This window comes from Leptonychotes weddellii, chromosome 10, assembly GCF_054177405.1.
Source record: "Leptonychotes weddellii isolate Sample4059 chromosome 10, ASM5417740v2, whole genome shotgun sequence".
NCBI classification, from domain to species: Eukaryota; Metazoa; Chordata; class Mammalia; order Carnivora; family Phocidae; genus Leptonychotes; species Leptonychotes weddellii.
This window is the reverse complement of record NC_138378.1, coordinates 100,434,996-100,452,448: the sequence shown is the minus strand read 5'-3', so window position 1 is coordinate 100,452,448 and position 17,453 is coordinate 100,434,996. Positions and strand designations below refer to the sequence as shown.

The 17,453-nt window shown below is 42.9% G+C and overlaps 1 protein-coding gene across 1 annotated transcript in view; it reads right to left on the bottom strand.

Annotated features, from left to right (window-relative positions):
* Positions 1–4,681: 4,681 nt before the first annotated feature.
* The window catches only part of SRD5A2 (steroid 5 alpha-reductase 2), a 38,243-nt gene continuing 25,471 nt past the window's right edge, over positions 4,682–17,453 (bottom strand). Inside the window, exons 2-5 of the mRNA XM_006731612.2 lie at positions 14,569–14,732; positions 9,948–10,049; positions 7,484–7,634; positions 4,682–4,911 (exon numbers count right to left, since the gene is read on the bottom strand). Of these exons, the coding sequence (XP_006731675.1) occupies positions 4,845–4,911; positions 7,484–7,634; positions 9,948–10,049; positions 14,569–14,732 (484 nt within the window). The 3' untranslated portion in view covers positions 4,682–4,844. The remainder of the gene's footprint in view (positions 4,912–7,483; positions 7,635–9,947; positions 10,050–14,568; positions 14,733–17,453) is intronic.

The following is a 17,453-nucleotide window of genomic DNA, read 5'->3' as shown; positions in this document are numbered from 1 at the left end:
CGATGGACTCTGAAAAACAAACTGAGGGTTCTAGAGGGGAGGGGGGTGGGAGGATGGGTTAGCCTGGTGATGGGTATTAAAGAGGGCACGTTCTGTATGGAGCACTGGGTGTTATGCACAAACAATGAATGGAATTTAAGAAATAAAAAAAAAAGAGACAAAGCAAAAAAAAACAGAAGGGAACAAACTGATGTTACTGGGGGCAGGTAAAATAGATGAAGGAAATTAAGAGTACAAGGAAGGATCCTTTTCTTTGGGGCCTCAGGAGTAAAGGAAAACAGAGACCATGAAAAGGGCAAAGCCGTGGGTGCTTACTCCTCTGGAGGCTCTCATCTCCCCACTGGCCTCACAGAACTTGGAGGCAGCCACACACTTCTCAGAACAATTCCTTCACCTCTTTCTCACAAGTGTCACTGATGCACAGACTTAAAACCGTCTTTATGAGGTGAGTGGACAGAATTACAATTAAACTCTTTATTGTGAGGCTCAACCATGTGGCTTGTGTTTAAAGAAACTCAGCATCTTTCCTTGTGAAAAAGGAGCTCTGAGAAGAGCTTATTCTCTCTCCCAGAGGGATTCTTTCCCTGGGAGGATAAGGAAGGGATCAGACTTACGCAGGCCAAGACCAGGGAAGGGAAGGAAGCTCACTCTGTCAGGAGAGGCCCCCTTTCCCAAGGCCCTTTCCCTGACTTCATTGTCAACCTTCCCCTGCCTCCACCCCGCTCCTCCGGCAAAACTCCCCACCCTCCTCTCTCTGCTCTCCTCCAGCTCCCAGCCAGCCTGCCATGTGGGAGAAGGTCTTGGATAACCCTCACCTAGCCTCCGCCTACACTGAGCAAAGCCAAACCCTGAAGCCACGAAGGTGAGGACAAAAGGAACCACCACAGGTTAGTACATATTTAACCTTCTTCAACAATGTATTTCACTCATCCAAATCCCAAGCTCTGGTTGGTGGGAAGAAATGAGACTCAATACAAAGAACATGCAACCTTTTAAGATCACAGTTTAATGGACTTACAGAGAGAATGAGCAAATCTCTTAGAAATTAAATCCACTCAGTGGCTATTAAATCATCCAAGCACCCACATTACCATCTGGCACCATGCCTCTTTCTTTTATCATGGGATAATATAGATGCTATAAAACAATCAACAGCCTTTTCTAGAAGGTTTTGCTTAACATTTATTGTTACCCTCGCTTATTTGCTTTGCCTGGACCTCAGCCCACAGTCTATTAGAGAATCAAAGGCCAGGCAAAAAGGAAATGACTCTTCAATCCATTCCTTCACGTGCCAAGAGCTTTATCCTTTGATTCTTGGTGAGATTACCATAAGGTTACCACAAAAAGTCAAGGCAGCTATTGAAAAACTGCAAGGCAGTAAAACCATAGGTTTATTTATTTGTTCCTGAAAGGGTTAGACCACCTAAATCACTATTTAATTGCAAAGTACTCATTAGAGGTCTTTTTTTCCTTTTTGAATGCAGGACAGCCAGTGATGCGCCTTTGGGAGATAAGCCTTGGGGGTAAAGGGAACTTGTGACTTGAAGCTTCTTCAGACTGAACACAACTGTCATCTCTTCTACAGCATGATCTCTACTACACCTTTGTTTTATGAAATAGGTTCATGATAGGGTATAGCCTGATCCTCTCCACAGAGTGAGGGCAACAGATCCCACAAAATGGACATGACAATTGGTAGATTTCTGAATCTCTGGCTATTTTTCTCCTGCATGAGTTCTTCAGAAATCTAAATGGCGACCCTTAAAGGGCAAGAATCATGTCTCAACAATATCCTCCCACCCCTTACCATTTTCCATATTTTAAATAATAAATGACTGCAGAGTGAATGAGTGTGTTCAGGCCTTAAATTCACACCCATCTCTAGGCTGTGCTAGGTCTCTCTTCTAAAAGCCTGCTATGCCCTGAGAAGATAGACTTCTGATCCTTAAAGGGATAAGGGAGGATGGCTGTTCTGACCAGCTATGTGACCCTGGGAGGCATTTCAACACTGTGGGTCTCAGCATCTCCATCTATTACATGAAGGGGTGGGACTAGTGGATGTCTTAAATGTGCTTCAGCTCTTTAATTCTGAAGACAAACAGAACACTACAACATCTTCTACAAGGTCAGTAGGAAAACATTCCCTCCAAGAAAATTTTAGTAAGAAAATTTAGTAAGAAGCCACTATCATATTTTAGTCCCTGGTTTCAAAAACCACTCCAGAGAGACCTAAATTAGCCATATTTTTGTAGCATTCTAGTTTTAGGAGAAAAGGGAAATACGTTTAGGGATGAGCACATCTTCCCTTCAGACTTTTATTGTACTCAATCTGCATACATATTCTAGCCCAGACAGAGAAAACGGATTGAAAACAGTGGCCTTAGAGCACTGAGAATACCTCAGCTATCAAGGGAAGAGTTAAGATTATGTGAAGTTTATTCTACACTATGCTTAAATTAAGAAGGTCCACATGAGGGGCACCTGGCTGGCTCATTTGGTAGAGTGTGGCACTCTTGATCGCGTGGTCATGAGTTCGAGCCCCACGTCAGACTAAAACATAAATAAATTTTTAAAAAGCAAGGTTCACGATCATGTGAACTTGAAAGGACAATAGGGTTTTTTCAATTTCCAAATATGTAAATTACCTTATTAAATCAGGGTTGGCCTAAAAATTCTAGAGAGCACCCTCTTGTGGCAAAAAAAAAAAAAAAATGCAATCACTGAATGGCAGTTTTGTCCCAAGATTGCACCTACTGGGCAAAAAGGACCTGCCGTTCATTGAGCACTTACTATATTTCAAGGACTGGCCCAGATATTTTATATGGTAATAAGATAAAGGTTTTAATAAAGGCAGTTTTCAATGTCATGGAGAGAATTGGAAGTCTTTTATTTCACAGAGCCCAAGCTACACCTTAAGATTTATGTCACTAAGATATTAGGGATGGCATCTAGCCTTAGCACATTCTCCAGCACCTTTCCTACACCTGTTTGCAGTTCTGAGCTGTGGTTGAGAAACCATATATTTACCTTTTGTTTTCAACTCAGAGCCCCTAATTTCAAGTTGACAAAATGAAGAGATAAGAGCAAAAAGGAAGCAATACTTTTTTAAAAAGAAAGAAAGAAAGAGAAAGAAAGAAAGAAAAAGAAAGAAAGAAATGCAAACAACAACAACAAAAACCCCACAGCTCCACAACTCAACACCTTATAAAAATCCTCATGAGCCCAGGGATCTTTCAATTCAAACAAAATTACTTAACATCCGTGATTTGAGAGGCATTTAATAAACAAAAAAACCAGAAAAACATTTATATGATTACAGTTTGTATTTTTCAGTTATATATATCATCCTCAGACCTTTCAAACGTCTTGTTTCTTATACAGTGAATTTCTGTACTTAGCACCTCACCTGATAAAATTGATGTTCATTTCCCAAAAGGGCTTGCTAAACATGACCGACGCTTGCCACGAACCTGAACCTGAGGGGATAAATGTTTTCCTATATTCTGATTCTGAGTGTTCAGCCCCTCCCTTAAAGAGCCCAGTGTCTGAGGACCCATGCTAGGGTGACCCCTCCACCAAGGCTGCAAATTCTAATACGGACTAGCTGATCAGTCCCCACTCTTAGCAGGTTCCGTGGGCCCACAGCCTCCAACGTTTCAAGGGAAACTGAAATGTAGAGACCTAACTTTGAAATTTTGGAAACTTCTAATGTTAAAAAAAAAAACAAAGAAAGTCAAACTATGTGTTCAATCCCTGTCTGACTGAGCCAAACAAAAGAGGTTTTCTGCCAGCCACAGGCCTCTGGTGGCGGCTTTCAGCCTGCGCCCTTAGGGACTTGGAGGACTGATGTTCAGGCTGCCCCTAGGAAATGTTGAGGATTTGCCATGAAAAAATAGCAGAAAAGTTGCCGAGCACTTCTGAAATGCTTCCGTGTCACTTTAAACTTCCTGTCCAGGCAAGCAACCTATGATCTTGCTCAGTCATTTCCCTTCTTTGACACTCTCTCATTATTTGGATATTTCCACAGGTTTCCAAGAATATCGGAGTGGGCAGTGTCTACTGTAAAACACTTTTTTACTATCTCAGTCGCCAACCAGAGTCAGGCCTCTCTCTTTGTGGTCAAGAAACCTGACCTTCAATAAACCCCACACTAGTTTTCTGGGATATCTCTGACAGGGATCCTGGAAACTTCAGGAAGCCAGAGGCGCTGGAGACAATGCACAAATTTGAAATGGGGTCAATGCCTCCTTGCACCTTCAGCAATTATGAAGAGAGGGCTCCTCTATTAAAAGTCCACTTCATCATCTCACATCTTTCATAATTAACTGAGGGAGAGGAAAGTGTGACTGGGTTTTCATTTGGGAGTAGATTTGCTCGGGGTCCATGCAGCTCCAGAATTTCAATATCTGCTCATTTGTATGGGCGTAAAATATGTACCTTTAATAAATTCTACAAACACTGCCCTCAACTGAAAACTTCCCCGGCCACAGGGCTGTCTTACATTGACACAAAGCAGGTGTTAGGCCACATGTACTTAGATCACCCCAAGAAGAAAAGGCATAGGGAAGTTTTGCACTTTCTAGGAGGACTAGATAAAGAGCAGACAGATGCCTCTGTGTGGAGAAGAGCCTTGTGGAAGCATCAACAGGAGATCAGGAGAGAGACCCCGGGAGGGTGCAGGACACATGAAATAGCCACCTCACAGAATCTCCAGGCCGGCTGTCAGAACACAAGAGGCCTCCCGGTATAGATAGACACTGGAACTTTAAAAGTTACAGGCTCATCAGCTTGATGGTGTTCAACAGTCATGTAGGAGCTTTTAGTTCCTTTTTTATCTGGTTTCTTCAAAAAATAAATGGAATGAGGGCCTTCCGAGATTTGGGATAGTCCTCAAACATCTTGAGGTAGAACCTAAAAGACAAGAAAGGAATAACTATAGTAAGCAGTGGTCAACCATTGAGGTTTGCTGGGTCTGAGATCCTTGTTACAAAGCAAGCTACAGTTACTCAGGGCCTGACTCGTGCAGATGGCCATTTGTCCATCTTTCTTCTCCCTCCTGCATCCTCTCCCATAAATAAATGTTGAAGTTTCTTGTGTTGGGAAATAAAAAGTAATAGCCAGAGGACGGTGGTGATGGTTGCACAACATTATGGATGTACCTAATGCCACTAAATGGTACACTGAAAATGGCCAAAATGGTAAATTTTATGTTATGTGTATTTTATCACAATAAAAAAAGGGAAAAGCTGGAAGGAACTGCTCAATGGATTCACTTGGGTTGAATCAGAGAGCCCAAAGACCATGAGCAAGATTAATCCTAGAGAACTGGCAATGTTCCCAGGAAAATATCCCCTCATGAGGCCTTGGGAATGCCAAGAAAATGTTACCTCATATTCTGGGTTGAATTGTGTCCCCCCAGAATATATGCTTGAAGTCTTAACCTGGAAGACTTACCTGGAAATAGGGTCATGGCCGATATGATTTAGTAAGTAAGGTAAGACAAGGGCATCCTGGAATAGGAAAGGCCCTTAATCCAGTGTGACTGAAGGGGACCAGAGACAGGCAGGGGAGGAGGCCATGTGGACATGGAGGCAGAGACTGGGGATGGAGCTGTAGACCATGGAACACACTGGGTTGGGGGTGCAAACAGAAGCCAGGAGGAGGCAAGGAAGGATCCTCGCCTAGAACCTCCAACATACACTTTGATTTCAGACTTCTGCCTCCAGAACTGTGAGTGAATAAATTTCTATCATTTCAAGCCACTCGGTTTGTGGTCATCTGCTTTGGCAGACCTGGAAGATTAATACATGTTGTGAAATGGCTTTCTCCTTCAGTGACCAGGCTGAACTAGCTAGTTGAAGCTGGTAGCTCTCAAGTGAAAATCACGGGCAGCAAACAGTAATAATATGTGACAAGAGGTGGCTGGTTTCTCATGCTATGCTTAGCGAGGTCTGATGAGTCGCTTCTCACAAAGCCCAGTTATCCCCACAGAAAAGATGCCTGGCCTTCCTTATGGAGCAATCTGACCTCACAGGTCAGGGCCACAGTTTGGATTTTGCTGTTGCACCTGCTGGAGACCTGGTGGAACTCCTGTTCCTCCCCTGACCGGCCCAACCTGAGACCACTTCCCACGGTCCCTCCGACTGCTGGCTGACGCCCTCTCTGCCCTCTCCCTCTCCGCCTCTGGTGGGCAACAGACTCTGCCTCAAGAGAGGAGAACGAGGACTGTCTTACAAGCTGGGGACGCCCTGCAGCCCGTCCCTACCAAGGCTAGCAGGTGGCCGGCGCCCGTCATGAGGACAGCTACTATTTCATTCATTTCTGACACATCTGCATAAAGTCCACTCTGAGGAAAAGAACCCATTCTTGGTTTAACCTTCAAAACTACAAAATTAATCATTAGCCCGACTAAAACACCCATGCAGGAGCTTAAGGGGTCCCCCAGGTCCTGGTTCCAAGGCTGCTCCCCCTTTGGCTATCCCTCCCTCGCTCTGTGTCTCTCCAGCCACAAATGCCATTTTAGAGAAAGGATCTGAAGTTCAAGTGCAAAACCCGATAGCAACTTAGTGCGTTACTCTTCTCCTTGCAGTGATGCTTTTAGTTAATGCTTTTGTCCCCACCCCATCGCAGGTACAGGGTCTGGGGGGGCAGGTGGAATTTAGTAAGGCTTTAGGCTAGACCTACAGAGGAAAGGTTCTAAACCCCTACAATTCCTGGCATTCCCCAGGTAAGGGGACAGTCCTGCAATCACACCACATAAGCATTCACTTACCCTACCTTCCCAAGAAGCCAGCCATGACCTTGGCTAGGCTTTATGGAGGGTGGGGTTCACGGATAAAGGGGAGTGCCAGAATAAGCCCTGGTGTCACACAGATTCCAGGAGAATAATCCTGGAGTGTCCAGGGCTCTGTGATTACCTGAACTATTAGCACCAAAGCCAGAATTAAAGATAGTAGCCACACTAGACCAGAGGCTAGGCTTCTCCCTGGCGGTACTGCATCGTGGCTGGACCTCAGGATTATCCGTGAAGCTGTGGACAGTGCTGCCCATGGGACACACTTTGAGAGATGTGGCAGAAGTGAATTTGAATTGAAGCATGGAAATGGAAGATACTTCTTGGACCTCTGGACCCTTACCTAGAGCCCACGCAGGTGAGCCTGGTAGGAGGGCACAGAGCCCAGGCCAACTAACTCCTAACTTCCTTGCCCAGAAGCCTTCTTCTATAAGGTGGCAGGTGGCTTCCCAAGACACCTCGGGTGTGCCTCTCCCTACATGGGTTTAGTTTTACTCATAGGAAAAAAAAAAAAAGTGTTTACGATACTGTCACCCAGCTGAATTCCAAGTTCAAAGTCAGAATTTACCAGTCCGGATTTCTGTATCAACCTTACCTTATAAAAATACATGTCTCAGGTTTCTATACCTGACTCGGAGTGCTGGAAGACGGCTTGGAGCACAAAGCTATGTGATGAATTGAGAAATTTACCTGTGGTGGTGGAAGGCTCGCAGCCCTAGGAAACAGAGTGAGAAAAACGCAAACGCAAGTGCTGGGAGGGACCAAGTGGCCAGGGCATAGCCCGTCCATTCAATGACCTCACCAAGGAAATTGGCTCCGGAAACATACGTAAACAAGCCACCTGCGGGCAGAAGAACGGAAAGGTCCGTCATCAGAACCGGGTCACTGCCACATTCAAACCCCTCTGCTTCGTTCCAAAGCACATAAAGGCAGTTATGACAAATGTGGGGCTGGAGACTTCCTTATGGTCATCGCAGCCTGGCGCAGTCCTCTTGGGGAGAAGGATAAACACAGTGACAACAGCCTGTTGCCCTCAGAACTTCCCGGAATCATGGCCCCAACCGCTTGATGGGCTCCAGCCAATCTCTAGCAGCGACTGCTGCACCCCTTGGCTCCAGGCAAGACAATGATGAGGAGCAGGAGGTCGGGTTTTCGTTTTGTTCCCAAGCCACCTCTCACCTTCTCACCTCTCCCCTGGATGCCCGCACAGCATATTTCAGGTGGGTACTCAGACAAAATGAACAACCCGCTATGTGACAATAATAAAAACCTGTGTTGATGCTAGAAGTAATGACATTTTCCTGTGGCATTTGCCCCTCCCCACCCCTGCAAAGGAGTGTATATACTCTGTTCAAGTTGAAGGAAGTGAGTGGGAGCTGCAGGGGCTTTGCCCTCCTGGGGGCTGGTGAGGTCTGCTTCTGCTGATTTTCAAGGTTTGCTTTTCTATCCAACCATACATGTCTGATATCAAACCTGTAAATAGAAATCAACACATTTCCAATGATAGTTAATGTATCCACTTTCTGCCCTACAGTAAACTAGTTTTTTTCTTTCCATAGTTATATAAAGAATCTTTTGTATTTAAATCATTCTGTAACATACCTTAATAGTTGGAAACTAACTTTGACAATCTAGCTTTTAAGAGAATTCTCTGCTCTTCTTTGTTTGGCTAATTATTGAGTGAATATTTAAAATCCCAAAGCTCCTTCAAGTTATCTTCCCTAAAGATGTCACTACATCAGCAGCTCCAGACCTGTGATCTCCCAGACCCTGGGAGAAACCACTGACCTCCCACAGAGGGTCTATAAATTGTTGCTGGTATATGGGCCTATAAATTGCAAACGGCATATCTCAATATTTGGCATTATTTTTGTTTGATGTAGATACCATGAGGATGTCAGCAACATTTAAATTCATTTAAATGTGTTACTGAATTCATTGTAGCTCTGTCATTATTTTATTAATAAACGAATATCAATGTCATACTGTAATTCAGGAAAGATTTTAAAGTAAATAACAGGTTCTATTTACATCAAAAGGAGCCATCAACCTACCCAAATACCACCTAAAATAGCAAAGGATTACTTGGACTAATTCACTCTCACCTGCTTATGTTTGTCAACCTCGCACCTGGTTTCTTGGGAACAGTTAGGATTTCAAATATTCTGTGACTTTATATCTGAGAAAGCATTTGCACTTGTAAGACCTCCCATCCTAATTTTTGATTAAGTAATTATGGCTCTCCATACCTTTAAGAAAATACAAGTGGCAGGAAATGTGTACAGTACCACCCCTGACTACTCACTAGATGAGTCTCGGTCAACCGGAGAAGACAAGTAATACACAACTCAGCTTTATTGGTTAATTCATGAAGGACCAACACAGCGGGTACACATGATGCTTAATTTTCTGTGTTAACTTGACTGGGCTATAGCATGCCTAGATAGTTGATTAAACATTATTTCTGGGTATGTCTGTGGGGCTGTTCCTGGATGAGATTAACATTTAAATCTATACACTGACTAAAGCAGATCGCCCTCCCCGACGTGGGTGGGCCTCATCCAATCCATTGAAGGCCTGAATAGAACAAAAAGGCCAAGTAAGGGAGAGTCCACTCTCTCTGCCTGACTGTCTTTAAGCTAGGACATCAGTCTTCTCTTGCACACAGACTAGAGCTTACACCACCTACTCTCCGGGTCTCCAACTTGCAGGTAACAGATCATGGGATTTCTCAGCTTCCATGATCACGTGAGCCAATTCCTCATAACAAATCTCCTTATGTTTCTATAGCTGTATCTATATCTTATTGGTTCTGTTTCTCTGGAGAAGCCTAGTACAGTACATGGTAATCTTACCTACTGTAACGAGGTGGCAGCCTATTTCCACCTTACCCCAAGCCTTGCACTCCCCCACCCTCAAGGTATTATGATGTTGCACATTCCCGAGGGTGCCTCTAGCTGAACTTCCAGGTTTAGATCAGAAAAAGCAAACGTGTTGTGGGCTGGGAGGGGATGTGAAGGAGAAGTCAGAGGCAAACTGGGATATATTGTGTCATCTGCCCTCACCACAACCTCTCCATTTGCTACTCATAGCATAACCTCTGGGACGGGCTCCCAAGGAAGAGTGGAAATTTGGAGGGCAGGGGAGATATTACCTTGCGGAATCCTATAGATGACTTCTCCAGGCTTCCTGAGCTGGCGCAATATATAGTCACTATGAATGTTGATTCCCATTCCCAAAATAAATAAGAAGACACCTTAGCAAAGAAGACAGAGGGAAGAAGTTAAAAATGTATCCTGGTGGGGCGCCTGGGTGGCTCAGTCGGTTAAGCATCTGCCTTCGGCTCAGGTCGTGATCCCAGGGTCCTGGGATCGAGCCCTGCGTCGGGCTCCCTGCTCAGCGGGGAGCCTGCTTCTCCCTCTCCCTCTGCTGCTCCCCCTGCTTGTGCTCTCTCTCACACACACTTTCTCTCTCAAATAAATAAATAAAATCTTTTTTTAAAAATGTATCCTGGTTAAAAAAAAAAAAATGTATCCTGGTTTTGATGTTTTTCTCACAAGCTGTTTTTTTTTTAAGTGAAGAGAAGTGCATTTAATTTCAAATTCTGAGAACGTTACAAAGATATGGCAAAGGGTGGCTAATTAGCCGTTGTCCCAAATGTGGGTGGAGAGGCCATATGTGCATAGACCAAAAGACTGAAAATATACAGTGTCACAGGATGGAGGCAGGTGGGAGAGGAGAGAAAGGGAACAACACCATTGTCCAATGAATAAATGAATAATAGCAAACTTTTGGCTCATTCCCAAATAATTAAATTGTGGTTGGCAAACTCAACCGCTAATTCCAAACCCTCCTCCTTTGCCTTCCCCCACTATAGAGGCTGGAAGGCTGAAAAGTGGTCATGTGACCTATTTTTGCCACAGCGATATAAAGGGAAATTTCCTTGGAAATTTTTACTTTCCTGATAAAAGGGAAGATGGGACCAGTGCCTCTACTGCCTTCCTCCCCTTTCATTGCCAGATGTGATGCCTTGAGCTCTAGCAACTGTCTTGCAATCATGAAGTGAATATGATGAGGACCACAGGTAAACATGTTAAGAACAGTGGAATAGAAAGTATAGGAAGTTCCTGGGATCTTAATGATATCTGTAAGCAACTAAAGGAATGCAGAAGCCACCTACCTTTGGACATTCTTGTTATGTAAGAAATAGACATTCTTAATTATTTAAGTCACTATGAACTGGTTTTCTGTGACTCACTGCTGAGAGCATTCCCGAGTGATATACCCATTCTCATGAAAGTAACATGAGTCAGACTGGGGAGCCTGGCACCTAGCAAACTGGCTTCAACCACTGCCAGTTCACACACAGTCTTGTTCCCCATTCACTGGCTCCGAAAGAAGCCCGGGTCTGAGGTGAGGAGAGCCAGGATCAGGGATGCGAGGTCTTGCACTCCAGTGGGCACCATGACACCCCAGAAACACTCACTGTTCCACATAGATGCCCAACCTCCACCTCTCAACAATGTGTATTTGTGCTGAGCAAAATACATGAGGCAAAAAGCAAGAACACTTGAATTAAAAACAGATCTCCTCTCACCTCATTTGCTATGACAGGAAACAATGAGTCTTGTCTAGTCAAAAGATCACTGGCCGTTGTATGGTGACAAGTGGTGACTACACTCATCTTGGGGAGCACTGAACAATGCACAGAATTGCTGAATTACTATGCTATGCATCTGAAACTAATATAACATTGTATGTCAACTATGCTTCAATAATAAATTTTTTAAAATATTGGCCTGGAAGAAAGGGAAACTAGGGAGAGACACCAAGGGCAGGAGGTTGAAAGAAGGAGGGGAGACAACAGGCACAGCTGGAGACAAAGCAGAAACCTTAGACTCAGGGTCTGTGTGTCCTTGGGCAAGTCACTGACCTTCTCTCAGCCTCTGTTTTCTCATCTGTAAAATGGATTTGAATAGTACCTGTTTCACAAGGATGGCACAAGACTCACTCATGTGTTCACTTGTTCATTCATTTATTCATTCAACCAATATTGAGAGCTTATAATACACCAAGCGTTGTCTTAAACACCAAGGATACAGTAGTGAGAAAATAGTCAAGGTATCTGTTCTCATAGAGCTTACATTTTAGTGGAGGAAGACAGAAATGAATTCAAATAACTAAAATATTTTAAATTATATAATGTCACTGCAAAACAGAAAATCACAGGATCATGAGATAGAGAGTGAACCGGGGAGGGGAGGAGGTGTCTCTACCTTAGATGAGGTGGATAGGAAAAACTTTTCTGAAGATTTGGCATTTTGTCCTGTGATCTGAATAATAAGAATGCACAGATCTGAGGGAGAGCAATCTGGTATAGGGATTAGCAGGTGCAAAGGCCCTGAGGCTAGAATAGGTTTACTCTGTCTAAAAAAACAGAAGGAAGGCTGGTGTAGTTGAGACTTTAAGACAGAGAGAAAAGTGGGAAAATGTGGACAGGATGATAACTAAAAAAACACACTAAGCACTGTAGGCTTTGGTGAGGAGTTTGGATTGTTAAGTGCAAGAGAAAGCCATTGGCAGGTTTGGAGCAGGGGAGAAATAGGAAATGATTTCCATTTATTATTGTTACAAAGGAAGTAAATATGTTACATGGAATACTAAATGTGAATTAGCAAAAATAAGAAAATCCAGACACCTTATTCCTACCACCCAGAAATTATAACCATTAAACACGTTAGTGCATATCTTTCTAGATTTTCATCTTATATAATATCTAGGCCATATTTCCATTTCCCCAGATGGCCCCAAAATGCTTCTTATGGCTGGTTTGTGAAAACCAAAGTCCAGTATAAGACCATACCTGGCATCTGGTCATTATCTCTTTAAAGGCCATTTTAATCTTGCCCAGACCCTTTCCCTTTAAAAAAAAAAAAAAAAAAGATTTTTTAAATTTATTTGAGAGAGAGAGAGAGGGGTATACGCGTGCATGCAGGTAGAGGGGCAGAGGGAGAGATTCTTCAAGCAGACCCTCTGCTGAGTGCAGAGCCCAACGCTGGGCTTCATCTCATGACCCATGAGATCATGACCTGAGCCAAAACCAAAAGTCAGATGCTCAACCGACTGAGTCACCCAGGTGACCTGACCCTTACCTTTTTAAAAAATTTTCAGGGCACTGGCTTCTTAAAAAGACACCAGACAGTTGTACCTCAGAATGCCCCCCTTTCTAGATAAGACTGGCTCACTTCCTGATGGTGGCATTCAACTTATCTCTTCATTCTCCTTATTTCTTGTAAACTAACATAAATCATTTTCCCGTATGGTTATATTACCAGTTCAACATATAGTTAGGTACATTTATTGGTTTGTTCTCAGTTTTAGGGTCTTCCATGTAGACTTTTTTTGAGTTTTATTTATTTAAGTAATCTCTACACCACATCGGGGGCTCAAACTCACAACCCCAAGATCAAGAGTCGCTCGCTCCACCAACTGAGCCAGCCAGGGTCCCCCATTTAGATTTTTTTTAAACGAAATTATTAAGTTTCATGATTCAAAGGGCAAAATCATATTGAAAGAAAAGTTCTGCCTGCCATCCATTATCTTTCCCCCAGACCTACAGGTCATCTTTTTAAAATTAGTTTCTTTTTTTTTATCAATCCGATATTCCCTTTTCCAGTTTTATACACACACACACACACACACACACACACATTTTCCTTCCATCCTTTCTACATGAAAAGTAGCATTCTAGATACACTGTTCACACTTTATTTTTATTTAACCACATATTCTGGAGATACTTCACAGGAACACAGAGATCTTCCTTGTTTTTGTTTTGTTTGTTTGTTTGTTTGTTTCTGGGGCTCCAGAGCACTCCATTGTGTGCATGTTCAGCATTCATACGACCAATCCTCCAGTCATTTGTGTTTTCAAACGTTCCCTCTGACTGCTGTGTGCAGAAGGGGCTATTGAAGGCCGGTACCGGCGGCAGGAAGCTTAGTGTGAAGGTCACTGTGGCGGTCCCAGCAAGAGGCCATCAAGGCTCAGACCAGGACCAAGTCGGAGGCGCAAGGGAGAAGTGAGCCCTCTGGGTACATGTTATGGAGCTAGATGCAGCCATACTAAACTGACAGAGAATTTGATGTGTGATGTAAAGAGAGGAATTAAGGGTAATCCCAGCATTTTGGTTTAAGCCAAAATAATATACAAACAATTGAACCTTCCCGACTTGAGTTCCTCTTGCAGATAATGAAAAAAAAAATTCAACAGTGTTTTCTACTATTTTAGAAAAAATGGTCAGGAAAAGTCTCTTTGAGGAGGCACTAAATAAAGTGAAGGACCAACCTCCCTGAGTATATGTGGACAGAACATTCTAGGCAGAGGGAACAGTCTGTACAAAAGTTCTGGGGCAGGACCAGCTTGACCATTTCAGGCCCAGCAGGAAGGCCACTGAGGCTACAGCACAGTAACTGGACGGAGGCAAGAAATGGGGTGGGGAAATCGGGCAGGACCAACAACATTTAGGCATCACAGACATAGGCAGTGATAAGGAATTCGTCTTTTATCCCGAGAGTAGCAGAAATGTACTGGAGGATTCTGAGGTGGGGAGTGACATGATTTTCAAAGAGCTCTCTGGCTGTTTTATAGAGAAAAGAGCGGGGTAGCAGGGAGAGAAGAGGAGAATGGAATTCACTGGGGGGTAATTGCAGTGGGTGGGGGGGGAGGTGCTGGGGATTTAGGCGGGGTGTGGGTAAGAAGTGGCCAGGTTTACTTACCCAGGCTAAACCGTACGTCTGTGTACCACTCAGCAGGGTATTCAGCACAGTAAACCAGATAGTAGGCTTGGAGCAGTCCATTTCCCATGCAGAAGACAAACCCTCTGACAAGAAACGCAACTGGGAAAGGCCTCCCTCTAGTGAGCAATGAGTAAACAAAGGTCCTGAGATAGATGGGAAAGAAATGTCAGGATGCAGCATTAAAAAAAAAAAAAAAATCGAACAATGAGATGAAACAACAATTATATCAAACCCATTTTTAAGGGGCACCTGGGTGGCTCAGTCATTAAGCATCTGCCTTCAGCTCAGGTCATGATCCCAGGGTCCTGGGATCGAGCCCCGCATCAGGCTCCCTGCTCAGCGGGGAGCCTGCTTCTCCCTCTCCCTCTCCCTCTGCTTGTGTTCCCTCTCTCACTGTGTCTCTTTCTGTCAAATAAATAAATGAAATCTTAAAAAAAAAAAAAAACCCATTTTAAAAATCATTTCCCTTGAACTTATGCAAAAAAGAACATTACTGGGGCGCCTGGGTGGCTCAGTTGGTTGGGCGACTGCCTTCGGCTCAGGTCATGATCCTGGAGTCCCGGAATCGAGTCCCGCATCGGGCTCCCTGCTCGGCAGGGAGTCTGCTTCTCCCTCTGACCCTCCTCCCTCTCATGCTCTCTGTTTCTCATTCTCTCTCTCTCTCAAATAAATAAATAAAATCTTTAAAAAATAAAAAAAATAAAAAAAGATAAATAAATAAATAAAAAGAACATTACTCCTCCATAGAACAATCCTTTATGCTATTATTTGTCTTGCTTCATTAAAGGCCATAGTAGTCACCATTGATTACCTTATTTTATTCTCAAACCAGCCTTGAAAGGTAAATTTCATCTCCATCCAGAAGTTAATAAATTCAATCCTATGAGCCCACGATTGGAGCTCGGCTTTTTATCAATTTACAAATGAAACCCAGATGACGCTGGAGAAAGGGAGAGCCTCGCTTGCCCCTGCAGTGGTGGGATGACATTTTGATAGCAGCCATTCCACCGTACAGCTTTCTAATTGTCGCTCTGATATGATTTAATTACCGATATTGTGGCATTTCCTAGGAAGTGGACCGCAGAATCTCTCGAGAAAAGAAAGATATTCCTCTAACTGTTAGGAAGCATGAATCTAGAGGAAGCTAGGAAAAGAGGATTAAAAATATATAAACAGCCTCAAAATAAGATTTGCCCAAGATATAATGCTAAATACTAGAAATCAACTACATTTTCTTTATAATTTTTCTTCTTTTATGGTGCACTATAACAATCATACAGGTGAGTTCATAAACCTACGTGAACAGTTTAATGCATAACTATTAAATAAACACCCATATAATCACTAAACAAGTCAAGAACTAGAACATTCCCTTCACCCCCAGAAGCCTCCCTCTCTATTCACCATACCACTATCATCCCAGAGCTAACCACCATCCTGATTTTTGTAAAAGTCACTTCCTTTTGCTTCTTTACAATTTTACCACATTTGGATTTATGCCTAAAAATATAGTTTATTTTGTTCATTTTTAATTCCATATGAATGGAGTCATATTCTATGATTCTTAGAGTATCCATTAATGTCTTATTTCTTTAACTCATCATATTTCTCAGATTCAAGCATGTTGTTGCATATAAGCTACAGTTCATATGTTTTCATTGTTATTACCATTAGGTATGAATATACCACATATGTTTATCTATTTTACTCTGATGGATATTTGGGTTGCTTCCAAAGTCTTGTAACCTCTCAGAGCTATTTCCCCATTCTTTAATGATTTTACATTTTATGTTTAAACCTTTGAAACATCTGGAATTTCTTTTGTTGTAAGAAGTTAGATAAGACTCCAACTTAATGTTTTTCCTAATGCTAGTAAACTTACTAAATTCTTTTCTTTCACTGACATGCACTCTCATTGGTATTACATACTAATTTATCATAAAAATTGGTTCTTTTTCTAGACTCTTGGTTCTGTCCCATTGACCTATTTATTGTCAGTACTACGCTGTCTTAATAATTGTACTTTTAATATATGTCTTAATACTAGGTGGGGCAGGGGCACCTTCAGCTCAGATCATGATCCCAGGGTCCTGGGATGGAGCCTGGCATTGGGCTCCCTGCTCAGCAGGCAGTCTGCTTCTCCCCCTCCCTCTGCTCCTGCACTCTCTCTCTCTCTCTCTCTATGTCAAACATATAAATAAATAAAATCTTTAAAAAAAAAATTAGGTGGAGCTCTTTTTTTTTTAAGTAAACTCTACTCCCAACCTGGGGCTCAAACTCACAACCCCAAGATCAAGAGTTGCATGCTCTAGTGACTGAGCCAGCCAGGCATGGGGGTGGGGAGGCTATTCTTATATCATTACCGTTTTTGAGGATTTTCAATTTATTCTTAATTACTTATTTCTTCATGTGAACTTTAAAACCAATTTACGAAACACCCCCTCCCAAATTTTAGAAATACTCTTAAGTATAAAAATTAATTAAGGGAGTGAAATAGCAGGAGGACCTCCAAGAGTTCACCCCTCCATAAAAGCAAAAAAAAAAAAAAAAAAAAAATTCAGAATCAACTTTTCAAAACTCAGTGTCAGCCAAAGGCTTACATCAACCTGGGGAGCATTTAAGCAAGAGAATGTCTGGCTCTCAGAAAGGGCAACAAACATTGTGGCATTTTCAATTACCCTAGTCCCATTTCCCACTTTCCAGCTTGGCAGAACCTGAAAAGTAACAGCCCACATTCCCAGGATTGGAGAGAGGAAAATGGGGCTGGAACTCTTTCAAAGCCTCAATCCCAAAGAGAAATCATCATTTAACCTGCCTGGTGGTTCCCTAGAAGACTCTGCTCAAAAGGCTAGTCTTTTCCACCT